Source organism: Amphiura filiformis, chromosome 2 (assembly GCF_039555335.1).
Source record: "Amphiura filiformis chromosome 2, Afil_fr2py, whole genome shotgun sequence".
Taxonomy (NCBI): Eukaryota; Metazoa; Echinodermata; class Ophiuroidea; order Amphilepidida; family Amphiuridae; genus Amphiura; species Amphiura filiformis.
In genome coordinates, this window is record NC_092629.1 from 19,539,675 (window position 1) to 19,561,765 (window position 22,091).

A 22,091-nucleotide genomic window follows, 5' to 3' on the forward strand; every position below is an offset into this window, starting at 1 on the left:
AGAAATTTGGAATCAAAGGTCATTAAGGGGTCACTTCCGGAATAAAACGATAAACCTTCAAAAATTTTTATTTGCTAAGAAAAACATTGGAGGGTGATGGTATATTCACACGTGAATTGTGTTTACCTATTGTACATGTGGTATTTTTTCATTTGGGATCAAAGGTCATTAAGGGGTCACTTCCGCTCTGAGACGAAAAACCTTCAAAATGCCCCTTTCTGCCACAAATAACATAGCAAAGTGGTGCCACTTGCACCCATACATTGACATTAGCCAATGTCTATGGGCGTTTTATATATTTTGAGGTCAAAGGTCATTAAGGCGTCAAAACACGGCTGTGTTCGTGGTCTTAGACCACAGCTAAGTCTAGTTCTTCTTCTTTCTGTCAACATTTAACATAGTTTGCTCTAGCTCCTTTATTATTTGACCGATTATGACCAAACTTGGGCACAAGCTCCACTACCCCAGCCTTTACATTGGACATGACCCATTTGGGGTCAAACGTCATGCATGAGTAATTTTGGCTAAAAATGTGATTTTTACCAAAAATGCTTCTTCTCCTACAGATTACATGGTACAGTAATGAGATTTATACATTGACCTTGGCTATAGCCGGGGCCTATGGGGTCCTCACAGATTTGGGGTGAAAGGTCATTAAGGGGGTATTTCCGGCACATAACCAAATACCTTCAAAATGCTTCTTTTCCTACAGATTCTATGGTACAGAGATGTGACTGACACATATGCATTGACATTAGTTGGTGTCTGTGGGGTCCTCACAGATTTTGAGTTCAAGGTCAAACAGGGGACAAAAATGGTTGATTACTGAAAATCACTTTAAAATTCAATATTTTCTGCATATTACGTGTTGTGATCATCAGAATAATGCCAAAAGGGCTCTAGCATTATGGACATATACGATTGTAATCAGATTTGGCTTAAACATGGAGGAGGGGTCTGTTTTGGGGTCAAAAGGGGTAAAATTCTAAAGTTTGTCCAATTTAAATGAAAATTAGTATATGTGATCTTGATATGATTCAAAATATATTGGAGGTCATTTCAAGGTCACCAGAGGTCAACGAAAGGTCAAAAGGGTCAAATTCTAATATTTGTCCAATTTAGATGAAAATTAGTATATGTGATCTTGATATGATTCAAAATATATTGGAGGTCATTTCAAGGTCACCAGAAGTCAACTAAAGGTCAAAAGGGGTCAAATTACAAAGTTTATTCAATTTGAATGAAAATTAGTATATGTTATGTGGATATGATGCAAAATGTGGTGAAGGTCATTTCAAGGTCATCAGATGTCATTTCAAGGTCACGGCTAGACTTCGCAGCCTTACTAAGGATGCAATATATCTAGTTAGTCTAGCCGAGCGGCGGCTAGACTCCTGTTTCTGGGCGATTTCTTTCTTCTTCTTCTTCTTCTTCTTCTTCTTCTTCTTCTTCTTCTGTCAACATTTAACATAATTTGCTCTAGCTCCTTTATTATTTGACCGATTATGACCAAACTTGGGCACAAGCTCCACTACCCCAGCCTTTACATTTGACATGACCCATTTGGGGTCAAACGTCATGCATGAGTAATTTTGGCTAAAAATGTGATTTTTACCAAAAATGCTTTTCTCCTACAGGTTACGTGGTACAGTAATGAGATTTATACATTGACCTTGGCTATAGCCGGGGCCTATGGGGTCCTCACAGATTTGGGGTCAAAGGTCATTAAGGTGGTATTTCCGGCACATAACCAAATACCTTCAAAATGCTTCTTTTCCTACAGATTCTATGGTACAGAGATGCGACTGACACATATGCATTGACATTAGTTGGTGTCTATGGGGTCCTCACAGATTTTGAGTTCAAGGTCATACAGGGGACAAAAATGGTTGATTACTGAAAATCACTTTAAAATTCAATATTTTCTGCATATTACGTGCTGTGATCATCCGAATAATGCCAAAAGGGCTCTAGCATTATGTTCATATACGATTGTAATCAGATTTGGCTTAAACATGGAGGAGGGTCTGTTTTGGGGTCAAAAGGGGTAAAATTCTAAAATTTGTCCGATTGAAATGAAAATTAGTATATGTGATCTTGATATGATTCAAAATATATTGGAGGTCATTTCAAGGTCACCAGAGGTCAACCAAAGGTCAAAAGGGGTCAAGTTCTAAAGTTTGTCCAATTTAAATGAAAATTAGTGTATGTGATCTTGATATGATTCAAAATATAATGGATGTCATTTCAAGGTCACCAGAGGTCAATCAAAGGTCGAAAGGGGTCAAATTGCAAAGTTTGTTCAATTTGAATGGAAATTAGTATACGTTATGTGGATATGATGCAAAATATGTGGTGAAGGTCATTTCCAGGTCATCAGAGGTCATTTCAAGGTCACGGCTAGACTTCGCAGCCTTACTAAGGATGGTAATATATCTAGTTTCTTCTTCTTCTTCTTCTTCTGTCAACATTTAACATAATTTGCTCTAGCTCCTTCATTATTTGACCGATTATGACCAAACTTGCGCACAAGGTCAACTACCCCAGCCTTTACATATGACATGACCCATTTGGGGTCAAACGTCACGCATGAGTAATTTTGGCTAAAAATGTGATTTTTACCAAAAATGCTTCTTCTCCTACAGATTACATGGTAGAGTATCGAGATTTGGACATTTACCTTGGCTATAGCCGGGGCCTATGGGGTCCTCACAGATTTGGGGTCAAAAGGTCATTAAGGGGTATTTCCGGCACATAACCAAATACCTTCAAAATGCTTCTTTTCCTACAGATTCTATGGTACAGAGATGCGACTGACACATATGCATTGACATTAGTTGGTGTCTATGGGGTCCTCACAGATTTTGAGTTCAAGGTCAAACAGGGGACAAAATGGTTGATTACTGAAAATCACTTTAAAATTCAATATTTTCTGCATATTACGTGCTGTGATCATCAGAATAATGCCAAAAGGGCTCTAGCATTATGTTCATGTACGATTGTAATCAGATTTGGCTTAAACATGGAGGAGGGGTCTGTTTTGGGGTCAAAAGGGTAAAATTCTAAAGTTTGTCCAATTTAAATGAAAATTAGTATATGTGATCTTGATATGATTCAAAATATATTGGAGGTCATTTCAAGGTCACCAGAGGTCAACGAAAGGTCAAAGGGGTCAAATTCTAATATTTGTCCAATTTAGATGAAAATTAGTATATGTGATCTTGATATGATTCAAAATATATTGGAGGTCATTTCAAGGTCACCAGAGGTCAACTAAAGGTCAAAAGGGGTCAAATTACAAAGTTTATTCAATTTGAATGAAAATTAGTATATGTTATGTGGATATGATGCAAAATGTGGTGAAGGTCATTTCAAGGTCATCAGATGTCATTTCAAGGTCACGGCTAGACTTCGCAGCCTTACTAAGGATGCAATATATCTAGTTTTCATTTCAATCGGACAAACTTTAGAATTTTACCCCTTTTGACCCCAAAACAGACCCCTCCTCCATGTTTAAGCCAAATCTGATTACAATCGTATATGAACTATATAATGCTAGAGCCCTTTTGGCATTATTCGGATGATCACAGCACGTAATATGCAGACAATATTGAATTTTAAAGTGATTTTCAGTGATCAACCATTTTTGTCCCCTGTATGACCTTGAACTCAAAATCTGTGAGGACCCCATAGACACCAACTAATGTAAATGCATATGTGTCAGTCGCATCTCTGTACCATAGAATCTGTAGGAAAAGAAGCATTTTGAAGGTATTTGGTTATGTGCCGGAATTACCACCTTAATGACCTTTGACCCCAAATCTGTGAGGACCCCATAGGCACCGGCTATAGCCAAGGTCAATGTATAAATCTCATTACTGTACCATGTAATTTGTAGGAGAAGAAGCATTTTTGGTAAAAATCACATTTTTAGCCAAAATTACTCGTGCAAAGGGTCTGGTCAAATGTAAAGGCTGGGGTAGTGGAGCTTGTGCCCAAGTTTGGTCATAATCGGTCAAATAATAAAGGAGCTAGAGCAAATTATGTTAAATGTTGACAGAAGAAGAAGAAGAAGAAGAAGAAGAAGAAGAAGAAGAAGAAGAAGAAGAAGAAGAAGAAAGAAACTACCCGGAAACAGGAGTCTAGCCGCCGCTCGGCTAGACTAAGAAATCGCCCCAAAACAGGAGTCTAGCCGCCGCTCGGCTAGACTAAAGAAACTACTGGGATTCAAGAGTCTAGCCGCCGCTCGGCTAGACTAAAGAAACTACTGGGATTCAAGAGTCTAGCCGCCGCTCGGCTAGACTAAGAAGAAAGAAACTACTGGGAAACAGGAGTCTAGCCGCCCCTCAGGAGTCTAGCCGCCGCCTAGACTAAGAAGAAGAAGAAGAAGAAGAAGAAGAAAGAAACTACTGGGATTCAAGAGTCTAGCCGCCGCTCGGCTAGACTAATTCCTATCGTCTATTCTCTAAATATTATACTTTACCAGAGAAGACTTTTCTCAGCGTATACTGATCACAGTATCGTACCGGACAATTCCATGCCTTAAGCATGTTAAGGTTGCCACATGAGTTTTTCATGAGCTTGATTTCCGAGGGGCGTAAGTTCATAACAGAAACGTAACACATCTGTTTTGTCCCGTAATAAACTTTTAGGCTGCGTCTTAAATGCAGCGCCTCTATCTAGCGGTGACCTGTTTTCAATTAATATCGTAGCGGCTCTGTCATTGGTTACTAGCAAACAAAGCTATAGCCTCAATTCTATACAAACCACGATTAGGGGCACACTTAGAAACTTGCTTGATAAAACTACGAAATTCTTTTGATATGGTAATCTACAGAAGATCTTATCTGATAACACATAGGCCTATCCATGATTCTACTACACTATGTTAAATTTTATAAGACGGATTCAATTATTATTATTCTTCACGAAAGAAAAAGATAATTATCTGAATTAAAATTCTGCCGGGGTTCGAACCCTTAACCTCCGGTTTCACAGTCGAGCGCTTATACTACTGTGCTATCCGTCGTTCTGTCAGAAATGATTTTGTTCATTATACTTATTAGCTCTTATTGATTACGGAATTTTAAAAGCGCATGCACCGTAATGCTACTTACTTGTCTCTTTATAGGGCCTACTGAATCTCCAATCAATAATGAACCTTGCCTCTTACTATGCAGTTCCTTTCGGAAGTGGCAAATGCATTGTAATCACGGGGGGAAGGGCACTTAACACAAATTAATCCCACGGGTATGCTCCACCGGAAAGACCCCCCTTTTAGGATTTCGCAGCTCCGAAAGACCTTTCATATTTTACCAAAATAGAACTCCGAAAGACCCTTGATTTTGATAAAGTTAGCTCTAAAAGACCTCAAAATTGCTCATTCCTCATATTTCTGGGATTTTCAACCAAAAAGCCAAGAAAGACCCTTGATTTTGACTGTTCGCAACTCCAAAAGTCCCCATTTTACTTGTTCCAGCCCGGTTCGCATTATTAAATTCGGCAAAATGGCATTTTTTAGTATTTCCGAAGCTACAACTTTCGTTAATCAAAACGATTTTTTCAAACATAGTGACCCCAAAACAGTTCCTTTTGGTTTTAATAGGTAAAGATCATTCATGGCTACTATTAGGCCTATGCATCAAAATATTTTGACATGCCACAAATATTCCCCCTTATACCATTTGAATTTAGGCCTATCCTGACATGTTTCTACATCACATTTTACAAGCTGTATCAAAATGATTGGTACCCATCAATTTTTATCGATAATGGATGAGCCTGACACATTCAAAATTCAACATAAGATCCAAATAATTGGTAGATTAATTGTAAAACAAGTCATACACTATACATTCTGAACATTTCAAGGGTACCCAATGTTGCATTTGGAAGAGGCAGGCTTTTTAAAAAAAAACATCCATTACATTCTTTGCCTCAACTATTGCAATATAAACATCGCACGTTATAGTCGTGCGATGCACTCTTTTCATGTGCATTCACCTGTATAGGAACGACCTTGTGCACAGAAAATAGGGAAAGGATTTATCATAACAAAGGAACAAGCTCCGAGATCCAGCGTGAAAGTCATGGAGCGCGAAATTGCTTATTTACATAACAAGGCCTAGCATTTTTTAGAGCCAACGCCCTAAATATCAGAATAGTTGATCACAGGATTGTCATGCAAAATTGTTGGGTACCAATCATTTTGATACACCCTGTAGGTCGCAATATCGAAACGGTGCAAATAGTACCAAAACCTGTGCCAATATTTGCTCCCCCTTGTCCCGCCAAAATAGGCTCGCCCTATAATTCAACACCCTGGGATAAGTATTGCATCACATCACCCTCTCCCCTGCACCTCATCCCGGTGCGGCACTGGTCTTTGGGTGACAGATCGAATGGAACAATAGGGTGTCTTCGGGTGACAGAGCATGTGCTCGTAAAAAAATATAGGGTCTTTGGGTGACAGCGATGCTGAAAGGGGGGGGTCTTAACAGCCCTACATACTAGTAAGCGTCACCTCCAAAGTGGGAGTGGTCTCCTCCCCCCGGAATTAGTCTGACTAAACTTCTTTGATTGATGCAACGAACGCCCGGCCGTGACCCAAGTTATGTAATCAATTCGATGTCGAATAAAAAAAAATACAACACTACATGTCTTGTATAAACCTATATAAGGGACGCAACATTAGATACCAAGGTGGGGGGGCTCGATAGTTTTTGGAAAAAAATTGTCACGCCGCGCCATCTGATCAAAAAAAATTGCTTCACCTCAGACCCCCCCCCCCCAAAAAAATTGATCCAACGCCAGAAAAAAGATTTGGTGGCAAGGGTGCTCCATTTTTCATCAGATATATTTATTTTAGCTTCAAACTGGCAAGTATTTTGTCCGCATTTGTTTGTGAAAAGTTATTCTGTGAGCAAAAATTCACCCACCCCAAAGTCAAAAAGATATCTATGCCACGTGATGATGGGAGCCATATGTGGGGATGGATCCGAGTATGGTTTTGGTGAGATATCCTCACATGAATCTATTATTTTGAAGAAAATAATCCTTTGAAAAAATTCATGAAAAAAAAACATGCTAAAACTCACCATTTGAACCAGAAGCATACTAACCAGCGGGGGCAGAGTGCTCCCTGAAAAGAGTGCCCCGCATATCAAAAAATGAAAGAAATCGGGAAGGCATAGGAAAAGAAAGGGGGCAAGGAGTCTGTTTCCCACCAAAATTACCCCGATCATGCACCAAATCGTCGGTCGCAACACATAGTGGCGTACGTGAAGGACAAAATACGTTTTTGAGCAAGTTTTTGAAGGACATGCTACTAGTAACGGAGTCAATACTCCTCCACTGTTATCTCTCAATGGCCCGATTTCATTTGAAATTGAAGTTTAAGGTTCAAACTATAAAACTATATCTTAAATAGTTAACAAGGAATAACTATTATAGGATAATATACAGTGCACAACTTATAAGTTCCCCCTAATGCTTTTTGAAATAAATCGAAAATTATTTAACGAAATGTAAAATTGTAAAAAGTTATGAGTAACCTTATTTGTTTTACAAATCTGGGCCAAATTGTAGTGTCACACATCATTGCGTTTGGCCACAATGGTTCATTATGTAAAAAAAGAGGGAGTTTTAAAAGTTGCACCTGAGTCCATAGGAGTTAATTGTCAAACAATACAGTATGTTAGGCCTGTCCATGTGTTTGTAATGGAAATAAAATTTAAAGTCTAGATGTTTAGTAGGGGATGTGTCCTCCTGCACTGTTGACAAGTGCATTGCAACTCCCATACGACGAGCAATTTCTTTCACCGGTACATTTTCATCCAGCAAACCTATTGCTCTACCGCGAAGTCGAAGAAATTCGGGCAAACGCGGCATTATTAAAATGTGACTTTTCACATGTGATGAACTACTGGCGATGTGGTCTATTCTCACTGCAGTACATATCCCTTCCATCTCAGACATTTATCATTAAAAAGAAAAGAATAAAACACCTGCTTTGCTTTTGAAGAAGAAGAAGAAGAATACCAAAGATTAAGTTTTCCTTTACAAACACATGAATATCCCTGGCCTACTGTATTGTTTGAGAAATGAGTCCTATGGACTCAGATGCAACTTTTAACACTGTTTAAAACGGTCTCCTTTTTTTTACATAATGAATCATTGTGACTGAACGCAATGACGTGTGGCGCTAAAATTTGGTCCACATGTGTAAAACAAATAAGGCTACCCATATCATTTTACAGGGTTGCATTTCGTCAAATAGTTTTCGATTTATTTTAAAAAATATGTAGGGGGGAACTTATAAGTTGTGCACCCTATAGGTAGCTCTAAACCTATACGCCACTATGTGAAACGGAAAATTTGGAAAACCACTCTACGCCACTATGTGTTGCGACCGACGAAATGACCAAATTTAAGGAATGTAAAATAACAAATTTTTGCGCGCGCATTGTCTCAATAAAAACGTTTTGGCCAGGTTTTTGGAGGCCCTACAGTCTCGCTAAAAAAATCGGTATATGTACATATCCCATCAATAATACCGGTTCAAATTGATGATTATTTTTGTCTTTTCCCAAAAAACCTTTATTTTTCACCTCTGACCACGAAAGCTGACTACGCCCCTGATATGAACTCATTTTAACATAAGAAGAACGTTTTTCGTGCTACGCGAAATTTAGGTGCTACAAAATGTAAAACTATATTTGCTTTATCGAGGTGCTAAAATTGCTTCACCGAGGTAGGCCTACTAAAAAAATTGTCACGACCTAGCCCCCCCCCCCAACCTTGATATCAAATGGTGCGTCCCTAATGCATTGGAAAAAAAAATTATAGACTGAAACAAGTCTCTCTTCGTTTTTGAAAAGATTTAATGTGAAATGTTTGCAAAACTGCCACATAAAACTTGACTATTTGAAAATAAGCCCGCTAAGAATAACATATGTTTACTAAACACCTTGAAATAAAATATATAAGATGGAATCCGAAGAACAACTTTCTTGCCCTGTTTGTATCCCATTTGTATATAAAGCAACTTTAATAGATACTTATCGTCTCGGACAGAGACTAGCTGCCTGCACCCATGTATGCATGCATGCAGGGACCGTCTTCAAAATAAATGATATCAAGTTGGCAAGTGAATATTTTTGGTGATTGTTTTGTATTGAACCATGATCTTTTGACATAAACATTCAGAAAACTCCTCAAAGAAATATGAAATGTCCCACATATATCTTTACTTTAAAGTCGAAGCTGCAAGATAGCCTGAATAAAATTTTAATTTGCCGGCCAAAAATGTGATATTTGAACTTTTTCTTGACCACTTTCATGGAAACGAAAAATTACAACAAACCTCGGTAAAACTGACGATTTACAAGGAATTTAAAGTCTCAAAAGAAAATCTATCTGTGTTATCTTGCACACAAAATAGTTCTTGTCTCAAAAATCCAAAAGAAGAGTGCGTTTTATCTGTACTTTTTAGAATAAAGCTTCGGGACGTTTGGTCTCTAATTTCATACCACGACAAAAGAAGTACAGTATATACATCTGACACAAACATAGCATATGAAACTTGGACAACACCTACCAATAAATATTTTTATGTGTGGAACAACGATTACTCCTTGCTCCCCACATAGATGCAATGATATAGGCCGTTTTCACCTCTGTCCACTGCCTCATATTTCTTTTTTGAACCTTTACTCCTCGCACAGTTTTGCCTTTGGTTAATATGCGTGTGACGGTTGGCTGGTTAACATTTTTCTCGCGGTTCATGATCAGATTTGTTTTCGGTCTTTTGGTGAAAAACAAGTCATTATTAAACTATGACTGCTTGTGTATAGGCTATTCGCTACTTGCACGGTTCCGCCATTATGCACTATGTGCGGGGAGAGCCTCGAACTGGCAGCATACATGAAAGGAAGAATTATGTAACCTTACACAGAACGTTATCACTAGTTCAATTCCCATTCATGTATGCTGCCAGTTCGAGGCTCTCCCCGCACATAGTGCATAATGGCGGAACCGTGCAAGTAGCGAATATATATGAATAGGGGTAGTGATGATGGGGGGGTGTTTGGTAATGGAGGAGGGTTGGGAAGGAAGCTTTTTCCCAAAATATGATCATCTAAGATCACGTAGGCCTATATCTTTCGTACGTGTTTTTTCTCAACATAGCAAATCCCGGGAGCAAATCAGAAAAACGTTTGAAACTTGAATTTTGTGCTTTAAAAACTCTAATTAGGAATGACTGAGAGCATGAAGGCCTAACAAACCGACAAAATTGCATAATCTCCCCCCCCCCCATATCCTCCAATCAAATAAAAAAAACCTAATGAAATATCTGTTTTTGACCAGTTTAATATGATTCAAAAACACAAGCTGGGAAAATGTAGAAAAGAACATAAAAGAAAAGAAAAAAGCGTGAGACAAGGCTTGGGTGGGGTTCGAACCTGGGACAAGCGCCGGCATATGATATACGCGTGACTAAAAAAACAACGTCACAGCGCGCTAACTGATTGTGCCACGAAGCCAAAGATATAAATTTGAGGTAAAACGATACACTTAATGAAAAAGAAGTCAAAATCGTTTATAAAACTAATTGATATCTCTCATCTGTATTTTATTTGCATGATTAACAACAGAAATCAAACTTTATCCATATTTAAGCAAACAAAATACAAAACAAAGGCAATTCAGATTTTTTTTTTTTTTTAAAGGGGGGGGGGGTAAACAGGATGCCGCCGCGAGTCGTTCACAATACCATTTGTTATTGAAACAATGCGCCAAGTTTATGCACGATATATCATGGCCGACTGCCTTAGGATATTTCAACTTTTATATACTATCCTAAATTGATGTAATACAACTATTTGGGTGAAAATGCACGCATATTATGCTCAAATTTTATGTTTTAAAGATCTATAGTGGCATTACACTTCCGGCCATTTGCCTCCCTGTGAGTTGAAACAAAGTCAGACAGTGTCTGACACGATTTCAATTTTGATTTTCCATTTTTTAAAGCAATTTTTCTTTTGAAAGTATCTTCTATTTGCTGCAAAGGTGGTGGTGGTGGGGGGTGAATAACTTAATTCTAGAGGCAATTTTAATATCTCTTTTCTTTCAACACTTCAAGTTTTAATAATCATCACAACAACAACGTGCGCGGGGATTCAACTTCAATAGGCCTAGCTAGCTACATCATCAACAAAATGCACGACATGGTCATAATATTTAGCAGTAGGTGTTGTCCAAGTTTCATCTAGCAATGCCAACTTTTGTGATGGTTTGTTTGTTTAAAGGTGCAACATTTACAGTAAGGCGCACGGTTTTACTGCCGCGTTCAGTAACTCATCATCACGACACTTGTAAACAAACCGTGCTGAGTTTGATTGACAGATGACGTCAGACGCAAACTAGTCTTCTTATCTCTGTCCACAATGGTCAGGATTTGGTCGGCCATTATTGGGTCCCCGGCACACCAAGCTGGTGTTGTGACTGCCCAATTGGGTGGATTAAGGCCGCTTAAAAAATCGATGTTATATTGAATTGTGTTGTAAACTTTCATCATTCTTTTGTCTATGTGTTCCCGCCAATTCCCGCCAAGGACGCATCATTTCACATTTCAGGTGATATGTACTCAGCGAGGACCCAGCCATGGCTGCCACTCAGGTGTAGGAATGCGTGAAATTGGATTCGTCTATATTAATTACGTATCTTTGTTGAAATCATTGGTTATGAGCGGCTTTAGCCACCGGTGTAAACGATGGATGCGTTGTGGTTGAAGTTGGCTCTTGTGGAGGTCTTGTGGAATGTCTTTTTGAATTCAACCCTTTTACACTCCTCGTTCCCTGCATTCGTTACACTTCCTATGTCTTTTAAAGCTCATTCAACCCTTTCATCAACCCACCCCAACATTTCCAGCTAGCACTAAAATACGAAATGAGAAAAACTAGATGTTCTTACCTTTCAATCGGCATAAAACGAAAATGTCCGTGGATAACAGCAGGTAGTGAACTTGTCTTATTGATAGCCTCCTTGATCCTGTTGATAAGAATCGGTGTCTATAATAGAAGAAAATGTGCTTTCTGAAACCATTTTGTCATCAAAGAATTCAGCGTATCTACTATAGTAGTTTTGGGGTAAAGCCGTACTGCAAATAAAGTTTGCTGAAGTGGAAGTTATCATTGGTTTTCTCCAAATTTCTGTTTTCACAAGATAAAATTATTTTTTGGGAGTATTCTATCACTTTTTGGCCCTCTAAGGAACAGCTAATTTCACAACATGCAAAACCAATATGGATGTCACAATTAGCGTTCACATGATGAATTCTCCTAATCCACCCAACATAATCTAGTACTTTTTCGACTGTCCCTTATTCATATTGTGTGCACAATATTAACAGGGGCACGGGTATTAGTGAGTATACGCCTCATACATAGCGTACATAACTTTAAACTAAGCACTCTGCTCACTTACCATTATGTTTGTCAAAAGCCTGAGTATTTACATATTCATGAGAGAATTACACCAATTCATTGGTCAATCGCAACTCGACACAACCCAAGTAGATTGACCTATCCCCATTATGACCTATCTTACCGGACGACAGTTTTCCCCCTATTCACGATATCATCATCATTAGAGACAAAAGTTTTTCGATACGCGAAGGTAGGACTTAGCATTTTGTATGATTAAACGGGAATTAACCAATTCATTAGCAACAATAAAAATGTCAGCGTCCATGGAAAGTAGGTCTTGCTGTCCGAAGCAGATATTGCCGAACTATTTCTGCAAAAGGATGCACTAAACACCCAATTTATGATTCAGAAAGCTGTGGAGCTGTTCAAGACGTATTGCGAGGAGAAGAGAATTGCGTGTCACGACAGAGCCTAGAGGAGCTCTCGAATCCAAAGCTTAACTTCAAGATCGGATAAGCATGAACTTGATGAAGACCGCAAATTTATTGGCCTAGCCGGGGGACTAGCGCCTATTTTCTTTTTAAAATGTTATGAATTGGTGTCATTCTCTCATAAATATGTATGAAGTGTAATAAAACAAACACTACATGATGATGATAATAAAAAATAATAATAATAATAATAATAATAATAATAATAATAATAATAATAATAATAATAATAATAATAATAATAATAATAATAATAATAATAATAATAATAAATAATATATACTTTGTATAGGGTGTGTTTCATTTCATTTAATGTTTATTTGTGATGCTTCCTTATATGTATTCAGGGTGATAAAATGTTGCCTTGCCGCATTATCAGACTTAATTTAATTATTCAAAAGGTTTAATTAGTGCTAATTAGCAGATTAAACTTGACTTACTTGACTCATCTGCTCAGGCCGGTGTGGCCCTTTGCACTCTGCCGAGTAAGCCTCCTCCACTCAGTTCTGTCTGTTGCTTGCTTCCTGTGGGGTCATTCCCAAGTCCCGCTGAATTTGGTCCTCCATCTCGTTGGTGGACGACCTGCTGGTCTTTTCTTGCTGAAGTCAATAATGTAGGCTTGGTAGGGAAGCCGGTGTAAAGGCATTCTGAAGATATGCCCAGCCCATTTCAAACGTCTCCGGCAGATAACATCATTGATGGAGCTAGTGATGTTGAGACTCTGTCTGATGGAATTGTTGCGGATTTTGTCAAGTAGTGAAACTCCAAGCATTGCCCTAAGGCATCGCATTTCAGATTCACGTAACGCCCGGGATTCTGACCCATATGTGGCAATAGGGAGGATGAGCGACTGGTAGATCCTTACTTTCAGCGATCTGGTGATGTCATGGTTAGACCAGATGGTATTTTTCAATCTATAATAATGCCCAGGCTGCCAACTTTGTGCGACGTTTAATATCCTCTTCTACTGAGGGCACACTATTACCCAGAAAGACAAAGTTATTTACTTTGTCAATGGGCATTTGGTTCAGCATGATATCTCTTGGATCGTCAGACATGATCTTGCATTTTGTTGGGTTAATTTTCATTCCCCCGCTGCTGCATGCTTTTTCCAATTCATTCATGGAGATTTGCAGGTTCTCAAAGTCCATATCCATGAGTGTGGTGTCATCTGCATATCGGATGTTGTTAATGCACATGTCACCCATCTGCACACCGGAGCCAAGATTTTGGATGTTCTTCATGACAAACTCCAGATATAGGTTGAAGAGGCATGGTGAGAGAAGACATCCCTGCCTAATACCAACTAGGACTTCAAACCAGTCGGTGATCTTTCCATTTACCACGACTGAGCATTTGGTTTGCTCATACATTTTTGCAATGAGGTTCACCAGTTTGGCGTCTACTCCTACTGATCGCAGACATTTCCAAAGGGCCTCCCTCCATATGGTGTCAAATGCTGCTTTGAAGTTCCAGTGTATTGGAATGCGTCTTTCTTTAGCCTTTTCGAAGATTTGGCGTACTGTAAATACCACATCTGAGGTGCCTCTGGAACTCCTGAACCCACACTGTTCCTCTCTCAGATGGTTATCTACAGTCTGTTGAATTCGGTTAAGAACCATCCTACAGAATACTTTTCCCGGGATTGACAGGAGGGTAATAGCTCTGAAGTTGGCTGGGTCCAGTTTGTCGCCCTTTTTGTACACAGGGGTTATTATACCTTTACTCCAGTCTTCAGGGATTTTTCCTTCAGCCCAGGCAGTGTTGATGATCTTCGACAACATTTGTTTCAACATGGGTCCTCCTGCTTTCAACACTTCTGCTGAGATCTTATCCCAACCACACGCTTTGTTGTTTTTAAGCTTCTTGATGGCCTCTTCAACTTCACCTATTGAAAAGGGCAAACTTGCTGTAGCGGGGTTAACAGGCTCCGGGATGGAGTTAAGTATATTACAGTCTCTGGGGAATTCTGTATTCAGATGTTTACTGAAGTATTCCTCCCAGCACATCATTACTTCCTCTGGTGCTGTTTTCAGTGAACCATGTTTGTCTTTGGCTGCAGTTTGATATTTGACCCCTTTGTTCAGCTTCCAATAGCAGTTCTTGTTTGGAGCTTCTTCTTCTTAGCGCGTCCAAGCACAGGGTCAAAAAAAAATTGGGTCAACCTTTTCGGGCTTTTGAGGAAGGGGCGGCAAAATTGAATTTTCTTCAGCCCCCCGGGGTTGGGGCGGCCACGGTACGCCACTGTTATGCTTTTCGTGTATATAAGAAAACCTGTTGATTAGGTACTGTGGAGCCATATCGTTTAGACATTTAAACATTAACAGAGATTTGAAATACATTGCACGATTCGGAAGTGATTCCCATCCTAATATAGGAAACATTATATCAGAAGACGTAAGGTAATTGGCACATAATATTATTCTTGCACATCGCTTCTGTAACACACTTAATTTATGCATATCTTCATTGAAGCGACCAAACCACACTACACTACAATAGTCGAACTGCGGTTGAATAAGAGCTTTGTATAAAATATTAAGAGTGCGTACGTCAAGAAATGTTTTAAGACGTCTTAAGAGTCCTATTTTTACAAAAAAGCTTCTGTATAACAGAGTTAACATGATTGTGCCAGAGTAATTTAGAATCAATCTTTACACCAAGACATTTGGCACTATGAACTCTTTCAAGTTGACAATCATCAATGGTAACTGAAAAAGCAGAACATTTATCATTACGTAACTTAGGCTCACTACCAATGAGCATAACATTTGTCTTTTCAGTATTAAGAAACAACTTGTTAACATTTAACCATGCCTTAATTGCAGAAAGATCTTCAGTGAGCTTTTTAGAAATAATATCAATATCAGTACCATTTACAGACAGCGTGATATCATCTGCGTACATGGATATTTTCCCATGTGATACTACATTTGGCATATCATTGATAAAAATGAGAAATAATAATGGGCCCAATATACTGCCTTGGGGAACACCAACTTTCATTTCTAGTGAATCAGAAACAATACCCTTAAAAGTAACTCTTTGCTTTCTACATGACAACTATGAAGCAAACCATTTAACTGTATCTTCAGATGCTCCAATATCGTGGAGCTTTCTTAGCAAAATATCATGGTTTACGGTGTCGAACGCTTTTCTAAGGTCGATAAAGGTAACACCGGTCATTTTACCGTTGTTGATGCCCGTAAACCAATCGTCAACCATATCAACAAGAGCAGTTTCGGTAGAATGACCAGGACGAAAGCCTGATTGATGAACATTCAAAATACCATTTCGATTTAAAAAAGAGTAAATATGATTATGCATAGCCCTTTCAATGATCTTACTTATTACAGGCAGGATGGAAATAGGCCTGTAATTATTGGTGTTATCAAGATCACCTCCTTTATGCAAAGGGATTACTTTGGCTTCTTTCCACAAAGTAGGAAAAATACCTTTGACAAAGAGAGATTCATAATATAAACTAAACTTTTTACAATGACTGGGCGAGCCAGTTTTAGTATCTTACAACTGACATCATCCAGACCTGTAGCCTTTTTATTGCTCATGGAGCGAATTTCTCTGTCAACAAAATCATATGAAATACATGGCATATTAAGAACAGGTTTAACTTGAAGATCTTCGCATATATGTAACACATTAACATCAGCAATATTATTAACATCATTAATTCTTTCATCACTTTCATTAAGTAAATTAGTTGCAACACTTGCAAATGGCTGTTGAACACATTTGATATATCAATGTCAGATGTAACTACATTATCTCCAAACCCAACAGATGATGGAGTTTGGGAAACTTTGGATGGAATAACCTTTTTAAGTGTTTGCCATAGCTTACCAGAATCATTACAACTCTCATCTATTAGACCCTTATAATAATTACATTTTGCAGATCTTATCATACTAGTAACTTGATTACGAACAAGTTTATAGGCTTTCCAATCACTCACACTATTAGAACGAGTTGCAATACGAAATGATCTTTGGTCTAGGTCAAAATATTCAATTCCATGGAATGCCCAATTCGGTAAAAATATTAGTTTTAGATTTTACCCGGGGCCGGTCTCGTGTGATCATCTCCTCTTTAATATGAAAAAAATGGTGTCATTAATATGTTAATATTAATATCACTACGTCATACAGCATGTATTTAGTAGAACAACAGCGCTAATGTTCCGTGACCATATCGTTGTAACACATGTTTGAAAGTGTGACTTGCCTGAATGATACTGAACACGATTTCTTTGGAGTGCCCTCTTCAAAGTTCTGGTAATTGTATGTAGTGGTCAATTAAGATTGAACAGGGGTCGTCAAAAGTCGAAACATATTCCAACCCTGTTGTACCATTATTTGTCTGGTCATAAGGAATCTAAAAATGTATAGTTTAATTGCTGTATCTGCAAAGTTTATGGGCAGAAACGTGTCAAAGGTCAACGCACTTTGGGCTGGAGCCAATTTACTAATACGGTTAAGGGGGTACTATACCCCTGGCAAATTGTGTGCATATTTTTGCATTTTTCTCAAAAATTATAGAGCATTGATGACAAGTAAGATATTTATATTATAGGGGCAAGGACTACAACTACTGCGATGGAAATTTTATTTCAGCACAAACAACAGTTGTGGAGTTACAGTCAAAAATGAGGGAAACCCATTATTTGATCAATAAATCAATAACTACTTGCCTTGAGTTGCTGAATTTTCAGTGCAGTAGTTATAGTCCTTGCCCCTATAATATACATATCTTACTTGTCACCAATGCACTATAATTTTTGAGAAAAATGCAAAAATAGGCACAAAATTTGCCAGGGGTGTAGTACCCCCTTAACACTGTCCAGTTAAAATTGTACAATCTTAACCGTATTAGTAGATTGGTCCCAGCCAAAAGGGTGTTTGACCTTTGACACGTTTCTGCAAATCAGCGCCGTAACTTAACTTCGCAGATCGAGCGAATTATTCTTTGGTTCAATTCAAATCCGGTTGTGACATCGGTGCTTTATCTCGGTTGCGTTACAAGCGTGCCGACAAACCGCCATTGTATGTGTGCCTTAGTTTGAGAATCCATAACTCCAGGCTTTTTCTTATTACGGACATCAGTCGTGGAATTCTCCGACCGATGTCCGTATTAAAAAGATGTGAACGGGTATAGATGAACAGGCCCTACTCTCTACGCGATTAACGTCGCTACTACCAATGTATGTACATTTTTGGATTCCTTTATGGCCAGACGAATAATTTAACATACTTTTCAACAAGATTGAGAAATTTTTAAATTTTGACCCCCTGTTTAACTTTAATTGACCCCTACCAAAAATTGCCAGAACTTTGAACAAGTTGAGGTCGAGGGGAGCCTAAGCCAAATTATTCAGCATCCTTCAGGTAAGTCAAAACACACGCTCGAACCTGAATGATTTTGTCACGGAACATTGCCGCTGCATATCCATAGTTTGCAATTTGTGGTTCTTTGCAACACAGCGGCGCAATCTAGTTGGATATCCAAATTCACGGCTTGTGGTTCTTTGTAGCCCTACAGGGCAATCTATTTGGATTATCAATATTGAGCCACGGTTTAAAGGTTAATAAAACATTCAAAATTAAAAAAAAAATCAGGTTGTGCCCGGGTTCGAACCGGAGCTAAAAATCAGAAATGGATTAGATGTCCATCGCGTTGACCGCTGGCTGGCAGTAGATCAACGAGATGAAAATGGCGTATTTAGTAATACGAATGTATGCTGTGTTCCGAAAAGAATAAAATAATTGTGAAAAACTTGATTTTTTTGGCGAATGGGGTTCAGAATTTGTATGTAGAGTAAAAAAAAAAAATGCTAGGGTATAATGCGAATCTCAAAAAGTAGTGTGAAGGTGATGTGCAGGTAGGGCCGTAGGCGTCTAGAAAAATCTGGATATCAGTATTATTTTCCAATATTTTTGGTTATGAAATACCGCGTGAAATGAAGCAAAAATTGTGTTTATTGTCAAACAATGATTAACTGTAGGATTAGTGTCACTTTTTGAATTAATGAGTTGTTAAAATATTAATATTTTGTACCCAGCGGAAAATACCATAGAACAATAGAACTTCAGTGTTTTGGTGTTTCGTGTAAATATTGTCTCGCTGGAACATCTGTTTATTCTTCTTTATCAGTCGGTTTTTTTAACTTGCTGGTGACGGCTACCGCGTGACTCAAGTAAATCAAGGCGAGATGTAAATCTAGTGATGATGTTACAGCTTGTTTAGCTTGGCCAAAGTTTGTCACTGGGTTTATTGTAACTTGTTGTAATGAGGGATATTGTAGTGTTTTTGCCAAAATACTTTGAATTCAAATTCTGTATATAGTTCTCTGGTAAAACACTATAACTAATTCAATATTGCAGTTTTCAATCATATTAGAAACATATTTATTGTTCTGGAGAAGTGCTCAGTTGAATTTAATTGAAAGATACAAATGTCCTTTGATGTTCACATGGCACAGTTTGTCAATTAAACAAAGAATTACCCGAGGAAGCGCATTGCAATGGAAGGATCACAATCGCAACACTTTTTGGCGGTCTCTTTGTAGCACAAAATGAGATTAAAGCTATGATTAAAGACACTAGCAAACTTTATTGTTTAAACAAAGACTTGAACTCTCACTGTGATATGTTCAGATAAATCTCTTGCTTGAGAAAACACATCTCAATATTTGGTGTGTCCACCCCTTGCCAGCTCAAGGTCATTTACACGACGTGACGTTCCCTGGACCAGGTTTGTCAAGGTCCCTTGTGGAATATCTCGCCAGCAAGCTATGAGGGCGTGCCTAAGTTCCTGCAGGGTGATTGGTTGGTTGTCCATGTAACCTATCCTGTAGGATACTTCTGCCCATAAGGTCTCTATAGAGTTCATATCCAGGCTCAAAGCCGACTAGTCCAGGTGTTCTACATTCTCATTTTCAAGGAATTCCCTCCCGCGTAAGGCTATGTGTGCCGTGGTGTTGTCATCTTTGATTATGAAATTGTTTCCGAAGTCTCTTCTTGTGAACGGAAGCATAGCTGTATCAAGAACATGCAGGGATTGGTCCTGGTTCATGTGTCCTTCTGGCATTTAGAGGTGTGATTTCGAACTACTGTGGAATGCTCCCCATACTGTGATTCCACCACCATCTCCCTGGACTCTAGGAAGGATACAATCCTCAAGCAGGGCTTGAACAACCTGTCTTCGGACATTGAATCGGGCACCTTGTCTGTAGAGAAGGAACCGGGCCTCTTCACTGAAGATCGCATTATGCCTATGGCCTACTGTCAAATCCCTATGTCTCTGTGGCAAAAGCAAGCGCGCATGCCGATGTCTTTGCAGAAGTATCGGCTTTCTTATTGGTCGTCTTGCGCGAAAACCTGCACTAATCAGTCTATTGTTCACAAGTTTCCTGGTAACAGGCGTGTTTATGGACCTCAGCCATTCTGTTCGTAGCCGCGATGCAGACTTCGTGCAGCCATTGCGGCAAAGTCTGAGGATAGATCGGGCTTCCCTGGCGGTTGTCTTTCGTGGCCGACCCGACCTTGGTCTAGGTGTAGAAGTTCCGGTCTCTCGACGTCTCTTCAACATTTTAGAGACTGCACCTTATGTAATTCTGAAAGCGGCACCAATATCATTCTGTTTGTAGCCGCGATTACGTAAGTCAATGACGCGGGCGTATAAATCTGCGCTCAACCCGTACCTCAGAATCAGAAATATCGTATACAATATAAAGATGCAACAAAGTAAAGCTGATTTCTTCACACCGTAATGCAAAAGCCAATGTAACCTTATGAATCATATCGCTAAAATAACTGCGAAAAGTATGCCCGATGGTTCATTGGTCAGGCATAAGCAGCCATTGTCCTACATTAGGTATTGTGTGATATGGAATGGTACCTAAGACCTTGGCAGACACCCGTGATCCATTTTGCATGACTGCCGGGTCATTGATGGTAAGAAATCTGCACTTAAAACAGGCCTATGCAAAAAAATTAAAATATTCCAAACTTGTGTCCATGACTGTATAATATAAATATGTTTCTCGCAATAACAGACGCCAGTAAAGGCAAACCATATAAATTGCAAGAACCATTGGAAGGACACAAAATTGGTTTACATAGAATTCACTTATGCATTGGTTATTACAACATTTACGAAGATCAATCATGCAGATGGCCGCAAAATGGCATCCATCACAATCTTTTATCGTTGAGGCAGGATTGTACAACTTTGATGACTTAGTTAAACAATTGACAGTAGTAGACAATTTGACTATCACAAATGATAAAATAAAAGGACTTGTTGAATTATCAATTCTGGCTGACTGAACCAATTAAATATATGCTTGGAATAGCCACCTGAATTTACACCAAAAATGTTGCTTATTTATTTAAAACAATTATCAACGAGTAAAAATTATGAAAACAAAAATCAAAACATTCAGCCATATCAATTATCGTCTAGCATACCATTATCAGCTGCACCATTTGGGTCATTTTATACAATTAAATTCAATACCCCACAGTTCAAACAATTGCAAAGTGATGTTCATGGCCTGGACTTTGAATGAAGTTGCGCACAAACTTGACAATCATGCCCAACCCATTGATTTAACGCTGGAAATTAACCCTGCACGCTGAAAAAAAATATAATAAACTAATATATATGGCCATTTCAGAACACAAAGTACATTCAAGCATTTGGGGATATGAAGAACGTGTAGAAAACAAGGGTACTGAGTGGAAAACCGATCAAAATCTTGATTTAGGTGAGAAAAGAATGACTGGTCTTGCAACTCCCATAAGGAGAACAGATGCTGCAACGGCTGGTTATGTTAGCAATTATGCTTCACACCTGCAGAATAGCAAGGTTGAATGGTCAGGGGGACAAATGACGGGAGAATTAAGCCTTGCGAATCACAAACTTACTAACGTTGGAAATCCAGAAGATAATAAAGACGCTGTAAATAAACAATACGTTGATAAATTAATAGAAGGTGAACATGACGTTATTCCATACGACTTAGGAAGATACATTTTCCGCATACAGATGGCAGTAAGACATACTTTTCTGTTAGAGCTAGGAAAGAATTAATTTAACTGATGCAATTCAGATTGAAATATTGAATAGATTGAATAACATTGCAGATAGT

General features: G+C 38.6%; 1 protein-coding gene across 1 annotated transcript in view; it reads right to left on the reverse strand.

Moving 5' to 3' along the window:
• LOC140171309 (uronyl 2-sulfotransferase-like) overlaps positions 1-19,828 on the reverse strand; it is a 47,666-nt gene extending 27,838 nt beyond the window's left edge. Inside the window, exon 1 of the mRNA XM_072194547.1 lies at positions 19,667-19,828. Coding sequence (XP_072050648.1) covers positions 19,667-19,828 — 162 coding nt within the window. The remainder of the gene's footprint in view (positions 1-19,666) is intronic.
• Between the last annotated feature and the right edge of the window lie 2,263 nt (positions 19,829-22,091).